The sequence below is a fragment of the Carcharhinus amblyrhynchos genome, chromosome 14 (assembly GCF_965287045.1).
Source record: "Carcharhinus amblyrhynchos chromosome 14, sCarAmb.v2.hapA, whole genome shotgun sequence".
NCBI classification, from domain to species: domain Eukaryota; kingdom Metazoa; phylum Chordata; class Chondrichthyes; order Carcharhiniformes; family Carcharhinidae; genus Carcharhinus; species Carcharhinus amblyrhynchos.
In genome coordinates this window covers 76,095,844-76,121,661 of record NC_137337.1, presented here as the reverse complement: position 1 = coordinate 76,121,661, position 25,818 = coordinate 76,095,844, and the positions used below count along the sequence as shown (strand labels likewise).

General features: G+C 45.2%; 3 protein-coding genes across 3 annotated transcripts in view; 1 reads left to right on the top strand and 2 right to left on the bottom strand.

The window, feature by feature from the left end:
• The window catches only part of aven (apoptosis, caspase activation inhibitor), a 66,171-nt gene extending 63,699 nt beyond the window's left edge, over positions 1-2,472 (bottom strand). Inside the window, exon 1 of the mRNA XM_080203147.1 lies at positions 1,963-2,472. Coding sequence (XP_080059273.1) covers positions 1,963-2,178 — 216 coding nt within the window. The 5' untranslated portion in view covers positions 2,179-2,472. The remainder of the gene's footprint in view (positions 1-1,962) is intronic.
• An 11,413-nt stretch (positions 2,473-13,885) lies between these two features.
• LOC145352316 (muscarinic acetylcholine receptor M5-like) lies at positions 13,886-16,014 on the top strand. Its single transcript, XM_080202073.1, has one exon. It carries the CDS (start codon positions 13,970-13,972, stop codon positions 15,500-15,502), a length of 1,533 nt encoding a protein of 510 aa, XP_080058199.1. The 5' UTR covers positions 13,886-13,969; the 3' UTR covers positions 15,503-16,014.
• Positions 16,015-21,661: 5,647 nt separating this feature from the next.
• Positions 21,662-24,242, bottom strand: LOC145352315 (fibrinogen-like protein 1-like protein). Its single transcript, XM_080202072.1, has 2 exons — positions 24,101-24,242; positions 21,662-23,098 (listed from the first exon to the last, which is right to left on the bottom strand). The coding sequence occupies exons 1-2, from the start codon at positions 24,240-24,242 to the stop codon at positions 22,404-22,406; spliced, it is 837 nt and encodes a 278-aa protein (XP_080058198.1). The 3' UTR covers positions 21,662-22,403.
• Between the last annotated feature and the right edge of the window lie 1,576 nt (positions 24,243-25,818).

The following is a 25,818-nucleotide window of genomic DNA, read 5'->3' as shown; positions in this document are numbered from 1 at the left end:
TGGCTGAGTCGCATGAGTGTGTACTGTGTACCTAGTGAATGTATTCTCACATGAGATGATGGCATCCATGTCAATGATCCGGCATGTCTTGCAGAGGTTGCTGTGGCAGGATTGTGTGGTGTTGTGGTCACTGTTCTCCTGAAGGCTGGGTAGTTTGCTACAGACAATGCTCTGTTTGAGGTTGTGCGGTTGTTTGAAGGCAAACAGTGGGGGTGTGGGGATGGCGTTGGCAAGATGTTCGTTTTCATTGACGACATGTTGAAGGCTCCGAAGATGATGATGATGTCATAATTTCTCCGCTCCAAGGAAGCACTGGACAACGAAGGGTACTCTGTCCGCTATGTCCCATGTTTGTCTTCTGAGGAGGTCGGTGCGGTCTTCTGTTGTGGCATGCCGGAACTATCGATCAATGAGTCAAGCGCCATATCCCACTCTCACGAGGGCATCTTTCAGTGTCCGGAGGTGTCTGTTGCATTCCTCCTCATCTGAGCAAATCTTGTATATACAGTGGGCTTGTCTGTAGGGGATAGCTTCTTTAACGTGTTTAAGGTGGAAACTAGAGAAGTGGACCATTGTGAGGTTATCCATGGGTTGCGGTACAGTGAAATGCTGAGGTGACTGTCCTTGATAGAGATGCCTGTGGTCCAAGAATGGAACCAATTCTGGAGAGTAGTCCATGGTGAGTCTAATGGTGGGATGGAACTTGTTGATGTCATCATGTAGGAATCAGGTACTCTGTAGAACTGTACCAAGATTTCCCTATTTTAATATTCCATCCCCTTTGCAAGAGCAGCCAATATTTAATTTAGCTTCCAATTACTTGCTGAAATTGCAATGCTAACTTTTAGCGATTTGTGGATAAGCAAATTACTCAGTACAAAATTTCTACTCCAAACACTTTCTGCTTATCTGATTCTGGTCTCTTGCGCAAACGCCAATTTTAACCGCTCCATCCTTGGCTATCGTGCCTTTCCCTGCCTGAGCCCTGGAATTCCCCCCTCAGGTGCTCGGCCTCATTTTCCTCTTTTAAAATGCTTCTTCACACCAATCCTCTCTGACTAATTAGCTTATAATTATCCGAGCTAATTTCTCCTTATGTGGCTGAGTCAGAGAGTGAGAAAGTGAGACAGGTAGAGATAGAGAAACAGAGACAGAGAGAGAGAGAGAGAAAGAGAGAAAAAGAGTGACAGACAGGGAAAGAGAGAGACTGACAGACACAGACAGGGAAAGAGAGAGACAGACAGACACAGACAGGGAAAGAGAGAGACAGACAGACACAGACAGGGAAAGAGAGAGACAGACAGACACAGACAGGGAAAGAGAGAGACTGACAGACACAGACAGGGAAAGAGAGAGACAGACAGACACAGACAGGGAAAGAGAGAGACAGACAGACACAGACAGGGAAAGAGAGAGCGAGACAGACACAGACAGGGAAAGAGAGAGACAGACAGACACAGAGAGAGAGACAGAGAGGCAGATAGATGGAGCTGGATAGAGGGAATGATAGATAAATTGATAGATAAAGAGAGAGAGAGTGATAGTGAGAGAGACAGAAAAATAGACGGATAGAGCAACAGACAGAGAGATAATTGGTTGATGTCGGTGCTGAATTGTGATGGAGACATAAATAAATAAATAATTGATAATAATTAATAACCGATTTACAGAAACAATCACAATCTGTGCCCGGATTCCGCTTCATTGACACCCGGCAAACCCCCTCTCCCCTCCCTGGGCCCCCAGCCCGAGGCCCCGCTCCCCGCCCCGGGCCCCGGGCTACTCCAGCCCGAGGCCCCGCTCCCCGCCCCGGGCCCGGGTTACTCCAGCCCGAGGCCCCGCTCCCCGCCCCGGGTTACTCCAGCCCGAGGCCCCGCTCCCCTCCCCGGGTCCCGGGTTACTCCAGCCCGAGGCCCCGCTCCCCTCCCCGGGCTCCCCGAGGCCCCGCTCCCCGCTCGGTACCTGCTGCTGCTGCTGCTGCTGCTGCCGCCGCCGGCCCGGGCCCGCAGCCTCTCCCCGGCCTCGGGCCCCCCTCCAGCCGCGGCTTCCTCCTCCTCCCCGCTCCCGCTCGGGCGGCGGCCTCTCCTCGGGGCCCCGCCAGCCCCGGGCCCGCGGGCGGCAGCGGCCTCTCCCGCCCCGGCGCCCCCGGCTCCGCTCCACCCGGCCCGGGAACTCCATCCGGCCCGACCCGGCCCGGCCCGCACTCACTGACAGACTGAGGGGAGAGAGAGAGAGAGGATAGAGAGAGAGAGGGAAAACAGACAGAGAATAGAGGGGAAAGGGGAGAGAAAACAGAAAGAAAACAGAATAAAACAGAGAAAAAGAACAGAAAATAAAGAAAAAAATAATAAGACTGGAGAGCAAAAGAGAGAAAATGATAGAAATAGAAGGAATACAGAGAAAAAGAATAAATAGAGAGAAAAAGAGTACAGAGAAAATGGAATAAAAGAATACAGAGAGAAAGAATAGAGAGTGAAATAGAGAATACAGAAAATAGACTAAAAGAATAGAGGGAAAGAGAATAGAGAAAGGGAGAGGGAAAGAGAAAAACAGACTACAGAGAAAAGTGAACAGAAAACAACAGAAAGATCAGAGAAGAACAGAAGGAATAGAGAGAGCAATAAAAGACAAAGATCAGAGGAAAGAAGAGGGAGAAGGAAAAAACAGACAAGAAGAACGTAGAAAGAAGAGGGAGGAAAAGAACAGAGAAAAGGGAAAGTGTGGGGAAATAGAACAAAGAGTAGAGAGAGTGAGAACTGAAGGGGAGAGAGAGAAAGGTGGAGAGAAAGAACACAGTGAAAGACAAAAGAACAGAGGGAGAGAAATGGAACTGACAAAAACAGGGTCAGAAAAAAAACAGACGTGAAAATATGGTAAAAGAAAAGGGGGAAATAAATCAGAGGGAGAGAGAAGAGCAAAGAGAGGGATAAAGAGAGAGCAGCAAACGGATCAGCATAGATACCACACAAGGGATATTATTGATCTTGGGATGATGTGCTGATTCACCAGAAAGACACTGAGTTTCAAAGAATTAATTAAGAGCACAGGTTACATAGACAAGGCTTGCATTTCCTTGAGAATAGGTGGTGATCGAGCTTGAGGATTTTAAGACGATTAAAAAGTTTGTTCTGGATCTCAATGTCTTACTCCAGACATTTGATTGCATTCTAATGCAATCAAATGTCTGGAGTAAGAACTTCTCTGGAATTCTCTGCCCGTTGAAGTGGTGGAGGCTACCTCACTAAATATTTTTAAGACGCGGGTTGATGAGTTTTTGATAAGAGAGGGGATTAAGGGTTATGGGGCGAGGGCGGGAATGTGGAACTGAGCCATGACAGATCAGCCATGATCTTATTGAATGGCGGGGCAGGCTCGAAGGGCTAGTTGGCCTACTCCTGCTCCTATTTCTTATGTTCTTATGTTCTTATTAACCCTCTGAGGCAGGAGTGCTGTTGCCTGAACTACTGCTGTCACTTAGATAGATAGCAGGGTCAGCATAGGAACCAGATGGGGGTAGACCCACAGTAACTAGTAAACTTAGAAGGGATTAGTACAAATGCCACATTTTGTATCTGGGCCTTGGGGCAGACAGGAATGTTATCAAAGTGGATAGTCCAATCTTGCTGTGATGCCAAAGCATATCAGTCACACAGCTTTGCAGCAAGGTCCATTGGTCACCTGACAGATATAAGGCTGGATGGCACCCTGAGTGATAATGCACCAATGCCCATGATTATTTGAAGATTGCTGAAGAGTTATAAAAGTTGAACGTGGCTGCGTCCTTCACAGCTACAGACCGAGCTGACTGAGTAGAGACTGCTGTCTCTCTGATGAAAGTCATGATGGCACAGTGATGAGCACCGATGCTTCACAGCGCTGGGGACCCAGGTTCAATTCCGGCCTCAGGTGACTGAGTGGAGTTTGCACGTTCTCCCTGTGTCTGCGAGCACCTGATTTCCTCCGGGTGCTCCAGTTTCCTCCCACACACCAAAGATGTGCAGGTTAGATGGACCGGCTCTGCTAAATTGTGCCTTAGTGTCCCAAGGTATAAAAGTTGGGGGATCAGCAGGGTAAATACATGAGGTTATGGGGTAGGTCTGCCCAAATGGCCTCCTTCTGCACTGTAGGGATTCTATAAGTCTATGATTTTAGCATGGCCAATCATCTTTGGACTGTGGATCCTAACCAGGGCATCTGGAGGAAACCCATGCAGACATGGGGAGAATGTGCAAATTCCATATAGACCGTAGGGATTCTATGATTCTACAAATAAGCATATCTCAGTATTGATCTGTGTAATGTTTGGGGAAGGGGTTAGTTATGCATTTATTTATTTTATTTGTTTGTGGGACATGAGCTGGCCAGCATTTACTGCCCGTCCCTAGTTGCCCAAGGGCAGTTGAGAGTCAACCACATTGCTGTGACTCTAGATCACATGTAGGCCAGACCAGGTAAGGATGGACATTAGTGAACCAGATAAATTTTTCTGACAATTGACAGTGGTTTTATGGTTATCAGTAGATTCTTAATTCCATGTTTTTTTATGGAATTCAAATTCCACCATCTGCTGTGGCAGGATTCGAATCCAGGTCCCCAGAATATTAACTGAATTTCTGAATCAAAATAGCTGCAGTTAGTGGGTCTCTAACGTGTGGCATCATTGGGAAATTTTATCTACGGTCAGACCAAATTCGGGCAAAAGATGGGAGCAAAAGGAGGCCATTCGGCCCTTCGGCCATTCTGCTCCTGCCATTCATCGCGATCGTGGCTGATCATCCCATTCAATACCTTAATCCTGCTTTCTCCCCTTTGATCCCGTTTGCCCCAAGTGCTGTATCTAACTGCCTCTTGAATACATTCAATGTTCTAAGAACAGAAGAACTAGGAGCAGGAGCAGGCCATCTGGCCCCTCGAGCCTGCTCCGCCATTCAATAAGATCATAGCTGATCTTTTAGTGAACTCAGCTCCACCTACCCACCCACTCACCATAACCCTTAATTCCTTTACTGTTCAAAAATATATCTATCCTTGCCTTAAAAACATTCAGTGAAGTAACCTCAGCTGCTTCACTGGACAGGAAAATCCACAGATTCATAACCCTTTGTGTGAAGTAGTTCCTCCTCAACTGAGTCCTAAATCTGCTTCCCCTTATTTTGAGGGCATACCCCCTAATTCTAGTTTCACCTGCCAGTGGAAACAACTTCCCTGCTTCTATCTTATCCCTTCCCTTCATAATCTTATCTGTTTCGATAAGATTTCCCCTCATTCTTTGGAATTCCAATGAGTATAGCCTCAGTCTACTCAGTCTCTCCTCATAAGCCATCACTCTCAACTCCGGAATCAACCTAGTGAATCCCTCTGCACCCCCTCCAGTGCCAGTATATCCTTTCTCAAGTAAGGAGACCAAAACTGTACACAGTACTCCAGGTGTGGCCTCACCAGCACTCTCTACAGTTGCAACATAACCTCGCTGTTTTTAAACTCCATCCCTCTAGCAATGAAGGATAAAATTCCATTTGCCTTCTTAATTACCTGCTGCACTGCAAACCAACATCAACTACTTCCTGTGATAATGACTTCCACACGCTCACCACTCATTGGGTGAAGAAATGTCTCTCATCTCCATCCTCAATGATCTACCCCGTACCCTCAGACTGTGACCCCTGGTTCTGGACTACCCCACCATCGGGAACATCCTCTCTGCATCTACCCTGTCTCATCCCATTAGAATTTTTTAAGTCTCTATGAGATCCCCTCTCATTTGTCTGAGCTCCAGCAGAAATAATTCTAACCGAGTCAACCTCTCCTCATACATCAGTCCTGGCATCCCCGGAATTACCCACCACAAAGAGCGGACAACCAGTTCGTGAAGGCCCTACCAGGCTGTCAGTGTCTTGACAGTTGCTAATTGGAGGTCCCACTGGCAGCCCAGGAGGGAAGAATTTTTACCTGAAAGGTTGGTGGAGGAGGGGGTCTATGGGGCAGAACGCATGGCCTCAACAATATGCCCCACTGAGTTTGCCCTCCAATATTTGCACCCTCCATTTTAAAAAAAAATCCATCCCACCAGCTGAAGGCAGCAAAGATGTCCAACATCCAAAGATGTGCAGGGTAGGTGGATTGGCCGAGCTACATTACCTCTCATTGTCCCAAGATGTGCAGGTTTGGGGGATTAGCGGGGTATATATGTGAAGTTATGGGGAAAGAGCCTGTGTAAAATACTCTGTCGATGGGCTGATTGGCCTCCTTCTGCACTGTGGGGTATTCTATGTTGCTGCCGACTTCAGCAATGGTCACCACCCCTGGTCTTTCCATCCCAACAGATGCTGTCTGACCCAATGAGTTCTCCAGCATGTTCTATTTTCATTTTGGATTCCCAGCATCGGCAATATTTTACCTTTGAACGCTGTCATCATCAGTGATTTCCAAGAGTCTTTGCAACTCCAGTTGTGCTCAGATGTGCTCCAGTTCGATTTTCAAGTCTACTGACGACATCACCATACTGGGCCGGATCTCAAACAATGAGAAGACAGAGTACAGGAAAGAGATAGAGAATCTGGTGAACTGGTGTGGCAACAATAATCTCTCCCTCAATGTCAACAAAACGAAGGAGATTGTCATCGACTTTATGCTTCCTGAAGGAGAACATGCCCCTGTCTACATCAATGTGGATGAAGTAGAAAGGGTTGAGAGCTTCAAGTCTTTAGGTGTCCAGATCACCAACAACCCTGTCCTGGTCCCCCCATGCCAACACTATAGTTAAAAAAGCCCACCAACACTTCTACTTTCTCAGAAGACTAAGGAAATTTGGCATGTCAGCTATGAAGCTCACCAACTTTTACAGATGCACTATAGAAAGCATTCTTTCTGGTTGTATCACAGTTTGGTATGGGCTCCTGCTCTGCGCAAGAAACTACAAAAGATCATGAATGTAGCCCAATCCATCACACAAACCAGCCTCCCATCCATTGACTCTGTGTACACTTCCCGCTGTCTTGGCAAAGCAGCCAGCATAATTAAGGACCCCACGCACCCCGGACATTCTCTCTTCCAGCTTCTTTCTTCGAGAAAAAGATACAAAAGTCTGAGGTCACGTACCAACCGATTCAAGAACAGCTTCTTCCCTGCTGCTGTCAGAATTTTGAATGGACCTACCTCGCACTAAGTTGATCTTTCTCTACACCCTAGCTGTGACTGTAACACCACATTCTGCACTCTCTCCTTTCCTTCTCTATGAACGGATGTTTTGTCTGTATAGTGCAGAAGAAACAATACATTTCACTGTGTGTTAATACATGTGTTGGTAATAAATCAAATCAAATCAAGGATTTAAACCAATGTCTCTGGGTCACTCGTTCTGATCTCTGGAGTCCAATAATATAACCACTCTGATACTATATCTGCAGTTAAATATTGTCCAGGGCACCAGGGATAACCCCTGTCCTTCAAATTAGCGCCGGGGCCTTTTATATCCATTGCTTAGATTCCCTGGAGTTTAAAAGAATGAGGGGAGATCTTATTGAGATATATGAGATACTAAAGGGGATTGACAGGGTAGACATGATGTTTCCTCTTATGGGGCAAACAAGAGGTTATAGTTTGAGGAAAGCTGGTGGCAGATTTCAGACAGAGATGAGAAGAAATTTCTCTCAAAGGGTGGAGATTTTGTAGAATTCATTACCCCAGAGTGCGGTAGATGCTGGAACGTTCAGTAAATTTAAGGAAGAGATGGATAGAATTTTAAATGGTAATGAGTTGAAGGCTTATAGGGAACAGGCAGGAAAAGGGAGCTGAGGCAGTGATGAGATCAGCCATGATCATATTGAATGGTGAAACAGGCTCAAGGAGTCGGTGATGGCCTAATGGTATTCTCATTAGACTATTAATCCAGAGACACAGCTGAGGGCCCGGGTTCGAATCCCATCATGGCAGATGGTGGAATTTGAATTCAATAAAAAATATTTGAAATTAAGAATCTACCGATGATCGTGAAACCATTGTCAATTGTTGGGAAAACCCATCAGGTTCACTAACGCGGTGCGGTGGCACCGTGGTTAGCACTGTTGCCTCATAATGCCAGGGACCTGAATTCGATTCCCGGTTGAGTCACTGCCTGTGTGGAGTTTGCACATTCTCCTCGTGTCTGCATGGGTTTCCTCCAGGTGCACTGGTTTCCTCCCACAATCTGACAGACGTGCTAGTGAGGTGCATTTACCCGAACAGGCGCCGTAGTGTGGCAGTAACTTCCGTGCAATGTTAATGTAAGCCTTACTTGTGACTAAATCTACTTTAATGTCATTTAGGGAAAGAAATCTGCCATCATTACTTGGTCTGGCCTACATGTGATTCCTGAACCACAGCAATGTGGTTGACTTTCAACCACCTTCTGAAATGGCCTAGCAAGCTACTCAGTTCAAGGGTGACTAGGGATTGGCAATAAATGCTGACCAGTCAGTGACGCCCATGTGCCATGAATGAATAAAACAAAAACTGAATGGCAGAGGAGTCTCAGGGGGATAATGGATTATTTTCCTGAAATACAGGCCGATAATGTATTGATTCTGGGACCATATTGCTGTCTTCAGGACATTAATAACCAAAATTAGAAGAATTTACCTTATCGTTGAATATATAACTGCAGTACCTGTGTATAGCTGTAGTGCCTGTACACAGATATCGGACTGTATATGATTGAGTTACTGCATTCACAAGAAAGCGCTGTGTCGATTTGGTCAACAAAAAGACTTATTTGAACAAAAATACAAATTGTGCAGCCATTGTGCCAATTAAACAGATTGTAGTGGAGCTTCCCAACCACTTGCAACCTGCTCCGTTTTCCTATGTTGTGCATCACGTTGGCTTTGATAAAATTAATTAATTCTCATGTCTATCACTCCAGCTGATCTAAGGAAACAGGGGATATGTGGGCCTTTCTAAATGCCAAACCTAGAACTGTAAGTGTATCCTGCGGAATCTTCAAAGTGCATTAAGCTACCGTGAAATCAATGTATGAAATTAACTCTTCATACAAATGCACTTTGGCTAAATGATGCTTTCTCATATTTAAGAATTTTTGATGGTCAGGTTCGGAGTTAATCATTTTACGATGTGAGTCCTTACACAGCTTATCCAAACCTTCACGGCCCCATTTCGATTCTGGCCTAAAGTCACTGTGTGGAGTTTGCACGTTCTCCCCTGTGTCTGCGTGAGTTTTTCCCGCGTGCTCCGGTTTCCTCCCACACTCCAGAGACGTGCTGGTTAGACAGATTGGCTGTATTAAATTGCCCTTTAGTGTCCGAAGATGTGCAGGTTAGACGGATTGGCCGTGCTAAATTGCATCTTAGTTTGCCAAGGCGTGTGGATTAGGGGGATTATTGGGCAGGAGGCAGGGTAAAGATGCTCTGTCAGAAAGTCAGTTCAGACTTGATGGACTGAATGGCCTCCTTCTGTACTGTAGGGATTTTGTACGATTCTGATATGCCCTAAGATCTGGCGCAGTCTGTTTGGCCACATCATGAACACTCCTTCCATGGCCAATAGGTCCTGCAGTAGGACTTGAACCCAGAACCTCTAGCTCAGAGGCAAGGGGTTCTGCCCATTGAGCCACAAGTTAATGTGGAGTTGGTAATGTTCTCTGGAATGACTTCTTCTTTTGCTCTGAGCGACCTCTGCTGGCAAGTGTGAGGACACAGTCGGGGTTTAACTGTGAGCTTACCAAGGCCTGAAATATCTACCAAGGCAAACACACAAGAAAGACCACTGGGTGTAAAGCAATCAACAGTTATATGTGTACCCAGAACCACTATCTTTTGGGGGAGAGGGGGAGACATTTGAAAAAGCAAAGCTTGTATTCTTCATTCCTCTTACGATTATTCAAATTCCTTTTCTCAAGAAAATAAGATCTGTTTGAATATTTTCATTCCATCCCCACCACCCCCTCATTCCTTTATATGTAAAGGCATCAGTGAAGAGTCAGACAGACTCGAAATATGATTTGATTTGATATGATTTGATTTATTATTGTCACATGCATTGTCATATGGTGAAAAGTATTGTTTCTTGTGCGCTTTACAGGCAAAGCATACCGTTCATAGAGAAGGAAAGGAAAGACTATAGAATGTAGTGTTACAATCATAGCTAGGGTGTAGAGAAAGATCAACTTAATGCGAGGTAGGTCCATTCAAAAGTCTGACAGCAGCAGGGAAGAAGCTGTTCTTGGGTTGGTTGGTATGTGACCTCAGACTTTTGTATCTTTTTCCCAATGGAAGAAGGTGGAAGAGAGAATGTACAGGGTGCGTGGGGTCTTTGATTATGCTGCCTGCTTTGCCGAGGCAGCAGGAAGTGTAGACAAAGTCAATGGATGGGAAGCTGGTTTGCGTGATGGATTGGGCTACATTCACGACCCTTTGTAGTTCCTTGCAGTCTTGAGCAGAGCAGGAGCCCATACCAAGCTGTGATACAACCAGAAAGAATGCTTTGTATGGTGCATCTGTAAACGTTGGTGAGAGTCGTAGCGGACATGCCAAATTTCCTTAGTCTTCTGAGAAAGCAGAGGCGTTGGTGGGCTTTCTTAACCATAGTGTCGGCATGGGGGGACCAGGACAGGTTGTGGTGATTTGGACACCTAAAAACTTGAAGCTCTCGACCCTTTCCACTTCATCCCCATTGATGTAGACAGGAGCATGTTCTCCTTTACACTTCCTGAAGTCGATGACAATCTCCTTCATTTTGTTGATATTGATATTAACTCTGTTTCTCTCTCCACAGTTGCTGCTGGACCTGCTGAGCTTCTCCAGCATTTTCTGTTAAGATTCTCATGCTCCTGTTTTTAAATCTATCCATGGTCTTGCCCTTCCCTATCTCTGTAAACCCCTCAGACCCACAACCCTCTGAGACACCTGCACTCCTCAAAATGTGACCTTTTCCCAGTTTGAATTCTTTCTCCATTGATGGCTGTGCCTTCAGTTGCCCAGATACTCAGCTGCAGAATTCACTCCCTACAACTCTCCGCCTCCCTCGCTCACTTCCCTCTTTTAATACACTCCTTAAAGCCTACCTCTCCGATTCAAGCTTTTGCCAATCTCTTTATGTGGCTTGATCACCTACTTTGTTTCATAACGCTCCTCTGAAGCATCTTGGGAGGTTTCATTATCATTGAAACATAGAGTCCCTACAGTGCAGAAGGAAGCCATTCAGCCCATCAAGTCTGCACTGACAACTATCCCACTTAGGCCCTATCCCCATAACCCCACATATTTACCCTGTTAATCCTCTAATCTACACATTCTGGGATTCTAAGGGGTAATTTAGCACAGCCAATACGCCTAACTCACATAGCAGGTGGCACAGTGGTCAGCACTGCTGCCTCACAACGCCAGGGTCCCAGGTTCAATTCCCGGCTTGGGTCACTGTCTGTGTGGTGTCTGCATGTTCTCCCCATGTATGTGTGAATTTCCTCCGGGTGCTCTGGTTTCCTCCCAGAGTCCGAAAAACATGCTGGTTATGTGCATTGACCATGCTTAGTTCTCCCTCAGTGCACCCAAACAGGTGCCAGAATGTGGCGACTGGGGGGTTTTCATTGCAGTGTTAATGTAAATCTACTTGTGACACAAATAAATAAACTTAAACTTGGAAACTTAAAACTTAAGTGGGAGGAAACCCACACAGACAGGGGGAGAACGTGCAAACTTCATACAGACAGTGATCCAAGCCAGGAATAGAACCCGGGCCCCTTTTGCTGTAAGGCAGCCGTGCTAACCCACTGTGCTACCGTGCTGCCCATTATGTTAAATATAAATTGTTGTTTTGATTTTGCAGATTAATCTTATTGGAAAATTAAATTGTAACCTGATCAGCAAATATCTGAGCACATTCTGATGCAATTTTTCAATTGTGTTTGAAGTAGAAACTTGGATGTGAAAGGTTTTGCCATAATATGATCAGATTGTGGGCACAGAACCATTTTTGTTCCTGATGAGAACTATTTTATTGCAGCATCTGGAACAAATTCAGCTCCAAACAACAGTTATATATAGTGTTAAATTAAATGTATTGTATTGGCTTTATTATATTTGTTCTGTGATAAGAATTCCTGGTTGTAATTCTAGGACTAGTTATAGGACCAGGACTAGAAAAACCACCTAAAATCTACTCTGAATTATCACAGTTTTGATGTTCAGCTTTTTAATTGATCACAACTTTACCCTTCAAGTAACCAGACCAAGTCACGGAGTTCTCTTAAACAGCTCTTTTCATGCAAATGAGGCTCATGGAAAGTCACAGGTCAGTGCCAGTAACCAGCCAGAATCCAGAATTCAGGAGTACATAAGCAGTTACAGAGTCATAGAGTCATAGAGATTTACAGCAATGGAAAGAGGCCCTTCAGCCCAACTTGTCCACGCCACCCTTTTTTTAAACCCCTAAGCTAATCCCAATTGCCCGCATTTGGCCCATATCCCTCAATACCCATCTTACCCATGTAACTATCTAAATGCTTTTTAAAAGACAAAATTGTACCTGCCTCTACTACTACCTGGCAGCTTGTTCCAGACACTCACCACCCTCTGTGTGAAAAAATTGCCCCTCTGGACACTTTTGTATCTCTCTCCTCTCACCTTAAACCTATGCCCTCTAGTTTTAGACTCCCCTACTTTTGGGAAAAGATATTAACTATCTAGCTGATCTGTGCCCCTCATTTTTTTATAGACCTCTATAAGATCATCCCTCAGCCTCCTACGCTCCAGAAAAAAAGTCCCAGTCTATCCAGCATGTCCTTATAACTCAATCCGTCAATCCCAGTAGCATCCTAGTAAATTTTTTCTGCACTCTTATTAGTTTAATAATATCCCCTCTATAATAGGGTGACTAGAATTACATACTGTATTCCAAGTGTGGCCTTACTAACGTTTTGTACAACTTCAGCAAGACGTCCCAACTCCTGCATTCAATGTTCTAACCGAGCATGCCGAATGCCTTCTTCACCATTCTGTCCATCTGTGACTCCACTTTCAACGAACAGTGAATATGTACCCCTAGATCTCTTCTGTAACTCTTCCCAACACCCTACAATTAACTGAGTAAGTCCTGCCCTTGTTCAATCTACCAAAACACATCACCTAGCATTTGTCTAAATTAAACTCCAGCTGCCATTCATCAGCCCACTGGCCCAATTGATCAAGATCCCATTGCAACTGGAGATAACTTTCTTCACTGTCCACTATGCCACCAATCTTAGTGTCACCTGCAAACTCACTAACCATGCCTCCTATATTCTCATCCAAATTGCAGTTTCAAATTTGATTACGAGTAATTAGCACACACCAATATAAGAGTTATCACTATCCGCTCACAACTATTGATTAGGGTTTCATCATTCATAAGGTACAGATATTAAAGCCAATCACAATAACATCACACTTGCTTAATTGTAATATCCAAACAGCGTGAAAACTTAATCATGTTAGCTGACTTAATTCATCATTGTTACAAGTTATCATTAATGTCCCAGTTTGTGTCTGTGGAAATCATTCCCTTCTTCCAGTTCCAGATATCTGATTTAATGAATTTGCTCAGACTAAAATCCTTGATGCTTATCTATAAACACTTTTATAAAGACCTTTCATTTTCTCATAGCAGCTGATATGATTCTTAAAGTTGTGTAATTCTTAACCCTTTCAGTTACTTCAAGCCATTCTTCTCTAACCAGTCAAGTTAATCAGAATGATTGAACCACGTGCATTTCTGGGGTGTTATATTGGAAAACAATGAGTTAGGCTACTAAAGGCAATAACTTCAGCCATCTTATTTGTTTTCCTTTTCAGAAGAATCGCAGAAACAAGCAGGAAGGATACCCCACACAATATAACATTCAGACAGCATCGTGGGTTCACTCCATGGGGATCCGATTTCCCTGCTGACGTCAGCCATCTTTTCACCGCTTTCTCCAAATATCACTCCGGCTCCTGAAACCATGGGATTAGATCTTTTAAAGAACACATCTCGAAACGGTAACATCTCCCATCAAGAGGGGGGACACAGCCTTGTGCAAGTGGTAACCATCGCCACCATTACTGCAATGGTGAGCTTCATAACTATAATAGGTAACATTTTGGTCATTGTCTCATTCAAAGTGAACAGCCAGCTGAAGACGGTGAACAATTATTACCTGTTAAGTCTGGCGTGCGCCGACCTCATCATTGGAGTGTTTTCCATGAATCTCTACACGTCCTATATACTGATGGGTTACTGGTCACTGGGGAACCTGACGTGTGACCTGTGGTTGGCTCTGGACTATGTGGCGAGTAATGCTTCTGTCATGAACTTGCTCCTTATAAGTTTTGACAGGTATTTCTCAATCACGCGGCCTTTAACCTATCGGGCCAAACGTACCCCTAAGAGGGCTGGTATCATGATTGGCCTTGCCTGGTTCATATCTTTCATACTATGGGCCCCGGCGATTTTATGCTGGCAATATTTGGTTGGGGAAAGAACTGTGCACCCCAGCGAATGTCAGATACAGTTCTTATCGGAGCCCATTATCACCTTCGGCACGGCAATTGCTGCTTTTTATATCCCTGTGTCGGTGATGACAATATTGTACTGCCGCATCTATAGAGAGACCGAAAGGCGAACTAAGGATCTGGCAGAGCTTCAGGGAACAAATTCAGGGTCTGAAAATGAGGTTGCGTCTTCCAAAAAGACCCTCCTGAAGTCGTGCTTTGGTTGCGAAGCGCGCAAGCTCCCCGACAGGACGAGGCGCCAAATGTCGTGGTCTTCGTCCAACAGAAGCACAACCGTGACTCTCAAATCCGCTCCGCCACTGAACGTCGCGGGGGATTGGTCAGAAAGCGACACAGTGGCTTCCTTCGTTCAGCATCCAACGTCAGAGGATGAGGAAAAGCCAACCCCCAAACCAGCGTCCCAGGATCGGAATGATGAGTGTACCGGTGAAGGTGTCACCAAGGTGGCCTTGGATGAACGTTCTATAACAAATGATTCTGAGAATCAGAACTACCTGGTGTCCCCTGTAAAGAAACAGATGCGGAATGATAAAAAATACATTTCCTACAAATCTAACAAACTGGCCATCAGGAACGGCAGCTTCTCATCAAGCGCGGACTCGAGTAATGGCGGCGCAGAAATCAAAATGACACCTCGCTCCTCTGCGGAGGCGGAAGGCCCGTTTATTAAAAACCTCGATCAAAACCTTGGGGTTCAGATCACCAAGAGGAAACGGCTGGTCCTGATCAAAGAGAAGAAGGCAGCCCAGACCCTCAGCGCCATCCTGTTGGCTTTCATCATCACCTGGACACCTTACAATATAATGGTGTTAGTGTCAACATTCTGCTCTGACTGCATCCCCCTGTCGCTCTGGCACCTGGGATACTGGTTGTGTTACGTCAACAGCACGGTTAACCCCATGTGCTACGCGCTCTGTAACAAGACATTTCGCAAAACTTTTAAAATGCTGCTGTTGTTCCAATGGGAAGGGAAAAAGAAATGAAGGGAAGTTATGTGGCCGCAGCTACAAATGAGCATGATCCTCCAGGGGTACGTGAGAGAAAACGGGCATTGAATTGGAATCACGCATCTCCCCTTGTACAACACCTTGTGATCACACAGCATCTTGTGAGAAGTCATTTCTTTTTCAGCACAGCACCCTCGACAGAACTAATTTCCTTGCGGATTAAAAACCAGTCCGAAAACCACGACAAATCCCGTCAGGAACCTGCCCAGAGTCTCCTGTGGTGGGACCACGTTGAACAAAGGGCATTAAAGTGGCAGGGCTGACCTGTACCTCTTGCTGCCACTTAGTGTCCAGGTTTCCCGCCCACGGGAATCGTAGTGAGCGGGACACGGACTGTACAAAGGTCCGTTGACCTCGGGGTGGAATTTTCCGGCCTTGGGGGGGGCGAGCACAGCCAGAAAATCGCACCCCAGTATTTGACTTGGCATTAAAGGCAATCACTGTCCTACATAAGAAATAGGAGCAGGAGTAGGCCATCTAGCCCTTCGAGCCTGCCCCGCCATTCAATAAGATCACGGCTGATCTGAAGTGGATCAGTTCTGTCCTAAGTGAAGATGAAAGACTGTTACATGAAACCCAAACTCAAGTGTGAAAATTATTCATTGCAGATCACCTAACAGTGAAAGACATACAATATATAATTTGAATACTGTTCAAGTTGTTCATTGAACTAATATGAGGAACCCCTCCCCCCTTCCTCTTCTGTTAACCTGTTTCTTTCCCTCTTTTGTCATCCCTGGTGACTCTCTCTACCCTGTTATCCTGAGCATTCTCACCTCTCCATCAAAACTCTCGTGATATTAAGTCTTATATCAGAGACGTGTTCGCACCTAATCTAGACTGAGGTGGTGTCCTGGTATTGAGGGTACGCTGGATAGTGCGTCAAAGCAAGGACAATCTCACACAATAATAGATAACACCATATAGAGAAGAGCAGGGGAGTTATTCTCGTGTTCTGGTCAATGTTTATCTCCCAACCAACATCAATATATAAAAAAAACTATTCGTAATTGATTTCATTGCTATTTGTGGGGGTTTGATGTGTGCAAGTTTCATTTTTCCTATGTTAAAGCAACTTCAAAGGTACATTCTTGGTTCTAAAGCACTTTGGAACATCCTGATACCGTGACAGGTCCAGTATAAATGCGAGTCTCTCTATTCCCCCCTCCCCCTCGCCTTTTCTCTTTAATTCAGAGGCACTGGGATCGATAGTAAGATCCTTACGGTCACTTTGATCAAGATCAGCCAACTTATCGCTCCCAGGAATTGAACCCCAGGCCTGCTGGTCTGGACAGCAGGATGGTCATGAACACATGTCACAACATAATGTAAGACAGGTGCTTCTGAGTCTCCCACTCGGGCAATTTCTAATTATAGTCATGTTATGTCGGCTATTGGTGAAGGAAATGAGAGCACTCACTGAGAAGGAAATCAGGTGATGAGGGAAGTTGCATTGAGTCAACGCATGAGAAGCAGACACGTACTCTGCTGCAATAGCGTAGAAGGAGACCACCCACATCACAGAGTATTCCAGACTCTGTAACCAGGAGAAATTTTAAAAAAGAGAAATTCTCCAGATGTGGGGAGATTAGTAATCACCTACAAGCACAAAAGTAGTACTGTCATTGACCTGAAGTTACTCTAGCAATGCTTTTATTTTGAACAGAATGAAGTCTTGATATTAGAACCATAGCATCCCTAAGTGCAGAAGGAGACTATTCTGCGCATCGGGTTCGCACTGACAACAATCCCACCTAGGCTCTATCCCCGTAACCACACATATTTACCCTGTCGATCCCTCGAACCTGCACATCCCAGGACAATAAGGGGCAATTTAGCATAGCCAACCAGCACATCTTTGGAGTGTGGGAGGAAACCAGAGCACCCGGAGGAAACCCACGCCGACACAGGGAGAATGAGCAGACTCCACACAGGCAGTGACCCAAGCCGGGAATCGAACCCCAGTCTCTGGAGCTATGAGGCAGCAGTGCTAACCCGCTGTGTCACCGTGCCGCCCAATATCCATTCACATTTCCTGCCACGTATATTTTTTTTCTCTACTCATGCTGTCTAAATGTTAAACTGCAGCAATTTTATTTTCTGTACTTTGGCAGTGTTCTCCAAAGCAAAATGCAGTGATTCTAAACATCAAACATAAATAGGAACGCATATACAAATATTAAAAAAGACAAACCTGGGTTCTTGTGATTTGTATGACTGGTAGAAATTGTGTCGGTGTTAGGTCTGTACTCCCCCAGATTACTGTATCTTGTTCAGTTCCACACTTTGCTGAAAGATTCAGCAACTGAACCCAGTGACTGTGCTCTGCTTACAAGCTCGCTGCTACAGTGGTTGCTTTGCCCTTGTTTGAAGTTTGTTGTTGGACTAATAATCGATTCACAATTTGCATCTATTAATATAAACACAAAATACCGCGGATGCTGGAATCTGAAACAAAAGCAGAAAAATGCTGTAAGATCTCAGCGGGTCTGACAGCGTCTGCGGAGAGAGAATAGAGCCAACGTTTCATGTCTGGATGACCCTTCGTCAGAGCTCTGAGCAGCTGAGATCCCAACTTCATAGAATCCCTACAGAAAGAAGGAGGCCATTCAGCCCATCTGAGGCTGCATCAACAACAATCCCACCCAGACCCTATCCCCGTAACCCCACATATTTACCCTGCTAATCCCCCTGAAACTAGGCTCAATTTAGCATGGCCAATGCACGTGACCAGTATATCTTTTGGACTGTGGGAGGAAATTAGAGCACCCGGAGGAAACCCACGCAGATACAGGGAGAATGTGCAAACTCCGCACAGTGAACCAAGCCGGGGATCATACTTGGGACCCTGGCACTGTGTGGCAGCAGTGCTAACCATTGTGCCACCGTGCCGTCCCTTTACTTTCAGGACAACTACCATAATCCCCTGATGGTCCCTTAACCATCTATACTTCTGTTCTGCCATTCACTCAGTCTGATCGCTTAATGAACATTTTTAGCACTTTCTCAGCCTTCTATATCCTCACTTACATTCCCTTTGTCCAATCCCACCCCCTCCTTCCCAGCCCCTCACTCCCACATGGTATAAATCTCTACTGATTCGCTCTGCTCTCCACTCTGAGAAGGGTCACCCGGACTCGAAACGTTGGCTCTATTCTCCCTCCACAGATGCTGTCAGACCCGCTGAGATTTTCCAGCATTTTTCTGTTTTCGCTACACCTATCAATGTTCAGTTGCACTCATTCAGCAAATTGAACGAAAAGGATTTTATTGATAAAATGTTGATATTACAGATGTGCAGTGGGTTTGTAAATGTTTGTACAAATATTGTCTTGGTTCAACCAATTTTTTTTTCGCCATAAATGTTTCATACAGTTGCCAATAAAGCAGAGTTTAACAATTGTCCGGATTCATAGCGACAATCCACAAATAAATCTGTTCTCGCTGTGATGCATTTGACCAGGTATATTGGGATAGTCTAAAGAATGGTTTTGATTGCTTTACTTTCCTTACGTCAGGGTATATTCTAAAATGATCGATGTCTCATCCAATCAGCCAGTTGTTATATGGACTCCTGGAGAACACCCAGTGGACTATTCAACTGTGAGACCATCACAGTTGAACCCCATCTGTTTTCACACACTTCCAGCAGGGATGCATTTAACAATCCTGCCCAGTTTCTTTCTCTTTCTCTTGGGAACATAATAAAACTGATTGACGTGCTCCTGTTACACATGTGGGTTTGATGCCAGCAGGAATGTGAGGACTGGTTGAAGTCCCCCCGTAATCATAGTAAGGTCTGTTTGAGCAGAGTGGGCACTGTTGCCAGCCACCATCTGGATTTTACCATCTGCGATATACAGATGATAGCTGGTGAAACAGAATTAAAACCAAACGTAATTTCAGAAGCCCTCTCCAAATTTAAGTCACGGTAAATCTTCGTAGGACCTGCAAATCTATTTGTATGGAAGTGGCACAGTGGTTAGCACTGCTGCCTCACAGCGCCAGGGACCCGCGTGAGATTCTCAGCTCAGATCACTGTCAGTACAGAGTCTGCACGTTCTCCCCGTATCTGCATGGGTTTCCTCCGGGTGCTCCGGTTTCCTCCCACATTCCGAAAAATGCGCTGGTTAGGGTGCATTGGCCATTGTAAATTCTCCCTCTGTGTATCTGAACAGGCGCCGGAGTGTGGCAACTAGGGACTGTTCACAGTAACTTCATTGCAGTGTTAATGTAAGCCTACTTGTAACACTAATAAACTTTAAACTCTCCCACTGGGAATTTGAATAGGAAAGCAAACTTGGCGATAGGGTGGTAGTTTGTCAAGGCTTAGGGTTGAGGATTGGTTGAAAAGCAGGGGGTTGGAGGGGGCACCGTTCCTGAAGAGTGAGAGCCATTTACAATTTCATTGCATCGGCTCTAAGAATTGATCATAGAAACCCTACAGTGCAGAAAGAGGGCATTTGGCGTCTTTAGTGGATGCATTGTAAATGTTGATTTAATGCAGGCTAGTGATATTATAGAATCATAAAATCCCTACAGTGCAGAAGGAGGCTATTTGGCCCATTGAATCGGCACCAACCACAATCCCACCCAGGCCCATTCCCCATAACTCCACGCATTTACCCTGCTAATACTCCTGACACTGGGGTCAATTTATCACGGCCAATCCACCCAACCCGCACATCTTTGGAGTGTGGGAGGAAACCGGAGCACCCGGAGGACACATACACAGATATGGGGAGAATGTACAAACTCCACACAGACAGTGACCCCAGCCGGGAATCGAACCTGGGTCCCTGGAGCTGTGAGGCAGCAGTGCTGACCATTGTGCCGCTGTGTCACCCCCTAGCCAATCAGCTTCATCACTCTGCTGCCCTCTGCTGGATAGTTGTGTCCCCTTAAAAATCCAAGGGTGTCTTGGATGTTCAGAACTTGTTCTGGAAAGGCTGACTTGGCCAAATATTAATAATATTACTACTTAAGGCAGATAGTTTTATACCCCTTAGTCAACTTAAGAAGTATAAATAGCTCAGTTGGCTGGGCAGCTGGGTTATGATGCAGAGTTGATGCAATAACAGGGGGTTTGAGTTTAAGAGCTGTGGGGTTATGCTGCAACTATACCGGACCTTGGTGAGAGCACATTTGGAATATTGTGTGCGGTTCTGGTCACCTCACTATAAGAAGGATGTGGAAGCATTGGAGAGAGTGCAGAGGAGATTTATCAGGATGCTGCCTGGTTTGGAGGGTAGGTCTTATGAGGAAAGGTTGAGGGAGCTGGGGCTTTTCTCTTCACAGCGGAGGAGGATGAGATGTTTATAAGATGATGAAGGGGATAGATAGAGTGGACGTTCAGAGACTATTTCCTCTGGTGGATGTAGCTGTTACTAGGAGGCATCACTATAAGGTTCATGATGGGAGATGTAGGAGAGATGTCCGAAGTAGGTTCTTTACTTAGAGAATGGTTGGGGTGTGGAATTCACTGCCTGCTGTGATAGTGGGGTCAGATACTTTAGGAACTTTCAAGCAGTTATTGGATAGGCACGTGGAGCACACCAGAATGATAGGGAGTGGGATAGCTTGATCTTGGGATTGGACAAAGCTTGGCACAACATCAAACGCCAAAGGGCCTGTACTGTGCTGTACTGTTCTATGTTCTTTGTTAAAAGTATGAGTTCAATTCCAGCTGAGCTTATTCATGAAGATCCTATCTTCCTTTGCCCGAGGTATGACGATCCTCAGGGTAAATCACCCTCAAAGGCAGTCCATGGCCATCTGGGACTATTGTAACTTTACAAAATTTATGATAGCCACAGTAATAATTTTTGAAGAAACCTGAACACTGAGATTTTTTTAAAATTTGAACTCAGATCTTCGTCGATATCTGATAAAAGAACACTTGCCAATCTGAAATATTAATTAAGGTCAGAGTTATTGATTGTACAATTGAGGAGAATCTATTTCTGAGATAAGGACAAAAGTTCTTGATCAAAGAACCCCCTGGTTTGTCTGTTTTAGTTTCATAGAAACCATAGAATCACAGAAACCGTACAGTGCAGAAGGAGGCCATTCAGCCCATCGAGTCTGCCTCAACAACAATCCCACCCAGGCCCTTTCCCCGTAGCCTCAAATACTTATCCCACTAATCTCTCTAACCTACGCGCCCCAGCACACTAAGGGGCAATTTAGCATGGCCAATCAACCTAAAACGCTTGGAGTGTGGGAGGAAACTGGAGCACCCGGAGGAAACCCACGCAGACATGGAGAGAATCTGCTGCGATCTGTGGCTTTTACCATCTGTATTTTAATTTCGGTTCCCCGGTTTTATTTGTTTTTTTAATGTCATGATGAATTTTGTACTCAGTGACAGGAGATATGTTCTTTTTCAATCAACGCCAACACGCTCTGTTAAGCCGGGGATAAAGTTCACATTGCTCAACAAAATGTCCTCATTCCAAAGTCAGCCTGAACACGTTCCTGGTGACCTTTCAGCTTTGAACAGCCTTGTGGCTTCTGAACCACACAGCAAACGTAATTTAATTTCAATTCCCTTACGACCGTCAACTGGAGAAATCTGTCCCTCTTGGACTTGAACCAAAGACCCAAAAGTGAAGTGACCGTGTTCAAACCCACTGAACAACTCAATCAATCTCCGTCGTTTCGCGGAGAGAATTTAACATTCCTTTGGCCGTAAAAATTAGTGCAGATGTGCAGCGCCCAGTGGTGTAACAAAATAAATTATCTGCTCGTTCAAACTGGATGTATTTTTACCGTCATTTTTGTGGCAAATGATGACTGAGCATTCCTGAATGCGAGACTGAAAAGAAACTATGACAATTTAAAAATGGATTAGACTCATCTGCTTTAAGAACCAAAATTAGAGTTCGCTGTGTGGGCTACGGGGACATTTGACCGGCTTGCTGTTAGGTTTTATCATCATCCATGCGTACTTGCACAGGTTATCTTTGTTACAGTCATTCTGCCAGTACACAACATTTCTTCTGTTGAGGTTGGCTCCAGCGCAGGCATTGTACCACCATCCTCCACCCGGGATCCCATTCAGCTCCAGTTTGGCACAGTTCTGAAAGTAGTTGTCGTTGTCGCTGTCTTTCGTGGTGAACTTTTGGTTGTCGTGGATATAAGCTTCTGTATCCTGTGCCAGGGCGTTCACTGCTGTCCCGTGGTAAAGCCCGAGCCTGATTCTGTACCTGTCTTCTTCACTCTCGATGAGGAACGGTTCGTACACCCCCCATTTCATTTCCCCGTTCATACCGATTAATTTTATTCCCAACTTGTACCCGCCAGGCTTGTTGGTAAACCGGTGCAGAAACTCGTTGCCCAGCCAATGATCACCATCGACCAGACCGAATCCCCGCCTGTAGTCCTGCCAAGTCCTGTCAAAATCCAAGGAGCTATTGGCAGTAATGTGCTGGATGACGGTCCAGCCACCCTCCGCACTCTGCATGTCACAGTAGACAACTATAAGATCCTTCTCCAGTTGAATGATATAAAGACCATCTTCAGCTGTGCCTCCTGACTCTTGCAAAATTTCCAAACAGTCGCCTGGAAAACCTAGACCACACAGAGACATCAATTAAAACAACACAACAGCTAGCTCTACAATTTCTTGCATCTCTTGCAAAAGCAGTAAAGAATTTTGCACTATCCCATTCTATGGTTCAAACAAAGATAAACTGTGAAGAGTTTAGAGAATCCCCACGGTGCAGAAGGAGGCCATTTGGCCCATCAAGCCCACACCGTGGCGGCACGGTGGCACAGTGGTTGGCACTTCTGCCTCACAGCTCCAGGGACCAGGTTTGATTCTCAGCTTGGGTCACTGTCTGTGCGGAGTCTGCACGTTCTCCCCATGTCTGCGTGGGTTTCCTCCGGGTGCTCCGGTTTCCTCCCACAGCTCCGTGATTTGCGGGTTAGGCTGATTGGCCATGTTAAATTGCATTGTAGTGTCAGGGGGATTAACAGGATAAATATGTGGGGTTATGGGGATAGGGCCTGGGTGGGATTGTGGTTGATGCAGACTTGATGGGCACTGTAGGGATTCTACGATTCACACCCAGGCCCTATCCCCATCCCCCGACACTAATTTAGCATGGCCAATTAACCTAACCTGGACATCTTTTTTGCGGCCTGTGGGAGGTAACCGGAGCACCTGGAGGAAACCAACGCAGGCACAGAGAGAACATGCAGACTCTACTCAAAAAGCCACCTGAGGCTGGAATCGAACCCGGATGCCTGGCGCTGTGAGGCAGCAGTGCTAACCACTGTGCCACCGTGCCACTTATAATACATGAGCCCACAGACAAATAATTGACATTTACACAGTACTTTATTCTCCTGTCCACCAATTTTTACGGGCCTGTTTTAGTAATAAAATAAAATGCTAATAAAAATCTGACCTGGTATTTCACCAGATATTGTCATCACTTTACAGCCTAGGTTACCGTACTAGGAATGGAAAAGCGGATATATAAATCAGGATCATTGTTGTTGCAATTGTCATTGTTGATTCGTAAAGAGACGCACAATACTCTGAATTGGAAATTAAGTCAAACTTACCACCTTTTTGTTTCATATTGATGATATGAGCAGGATCCTTTGCAGAAAGGAGGTGGGCATTTTCCAATTCTACTGGTAATTCAGCACTTGTCAGAATGGTCCACTTTAGCAATGCCAGCAGAATAAAGCTGAGCGGGTTCATGACTGTTGTTTGCTCAAATGCCTCAGGAATTAAACTGCAAGAAAATTCGGAAGTTCTGAGTCAAGTGCACCACGTGTCGGTAAATCTAAGGCTTTGCCCGTTCGTGCTGTTTCTTTTACCTGAAGCTGGATTTTCACTTGAAGTTACAGCCCTGCGCTAACAGCTCTAGTCTCACCACCAGATGGTCACAAGTGGAGTCTAGGAACTACCTGTCACTCCGATTTGACTACAAGAGTTCTGATGAGTTTCTTCCGTGCTGGAGTAAGTTCCTACACGGAGGGCCCCGTGGAGCTCCGTGCCAATCATTGGGGGAACAGAGAACTATAGATATCGTACCTGATACAGTGTAAACGTCATCAGCTGGTAATGAACATTGGTGATGTCTCTTGTAGTGAAATTAACAGCGATTATAGGCAATGAGAACTAACCAATACATGTTCTCCACATGTCTGCGTGGGTTTTCTCTGGGGGCTCCAGTTCCCTCCCACAGTCCGAAAGATGTGCTAGTTAGGGTGCATTGGCCGTGCTACATTCTCCCTCAGTGTACCCGAACAGGCACCAGGGTATGGCGACTCGGGGATTTTCACAGTAACTTCATTGCAGTGTTAATGTAAGCCTACTTGTGACACTAGACTTTAAACTTTTAAACACATTGGACACAGGTGGTAAGAGGTAGAAATGATTAGAAACAATAACTATTCACTTTTTTTATTCTGAGTTTTCAACTGGTACTTACTGAATCGAGGGGAGGCAATGGCCAAGTGGTCTTATCGCTAGACTATTAATCCAGAAACTCAGATAATGTTCTGGGAATCCCTGGTTTGAATCCTGCCACAGCAGATGGTGGAATTTGAATCCAATTTAAAAAAATCTGAAATTAAGAATCTACTGATGACCATGAAATTATTATCAATTGTCGGAAAAACACATCTGGTTCACTATGTTCTGGTTCCCTTTAGGGAAGGAAATCTGCCTACATGTGAATCCGGAGCAATGTGATTAGTCATAGGGGTTTACAGCATGGAAACAGGCCCTTCGGCCCAACTTGTCCATGCCACCCTTTCTTTTAAACCTCTAAGCTAATCCCAATTGCCCGCATTTGGCCCATATCCCTCTATACCCATCTTACCCATGTAACTGTCTAAACACTTTTTAAAAGACAAAATTTTACCCACCTCTACTACTGCCTCTGGCAGCTTGTTCTGGACATTCACCACCCTCTGAGTGAAAAAAAATTGCCCCTTTGGACGCTTTTGTATCTCTCCCCTCTCATCTTAAACCTATGCCCTCTAGTTTTAGAATCCTCTACCTTTGGGAAACGATATTGACCATCTAGCTGATCTGTACCTCTCATTATTTTATAGACCTCTATAAGATCACTCCTCAGCCATTTACAGTCCAGAAAAAGAAGTCCCAGTCTATCCAGCCTCTCCTTATAACTCAAACCATCAAGTCCCTGTAGCATCCTAGTAACTCTTCTCTGCACTCTTTCTAGAAAGTAAACTTGACCCTTAACTGGTCTCTGAACAAGGGCAGCCATGCATAGGCAATAAATGCCCATGTCCCACGAATAAAT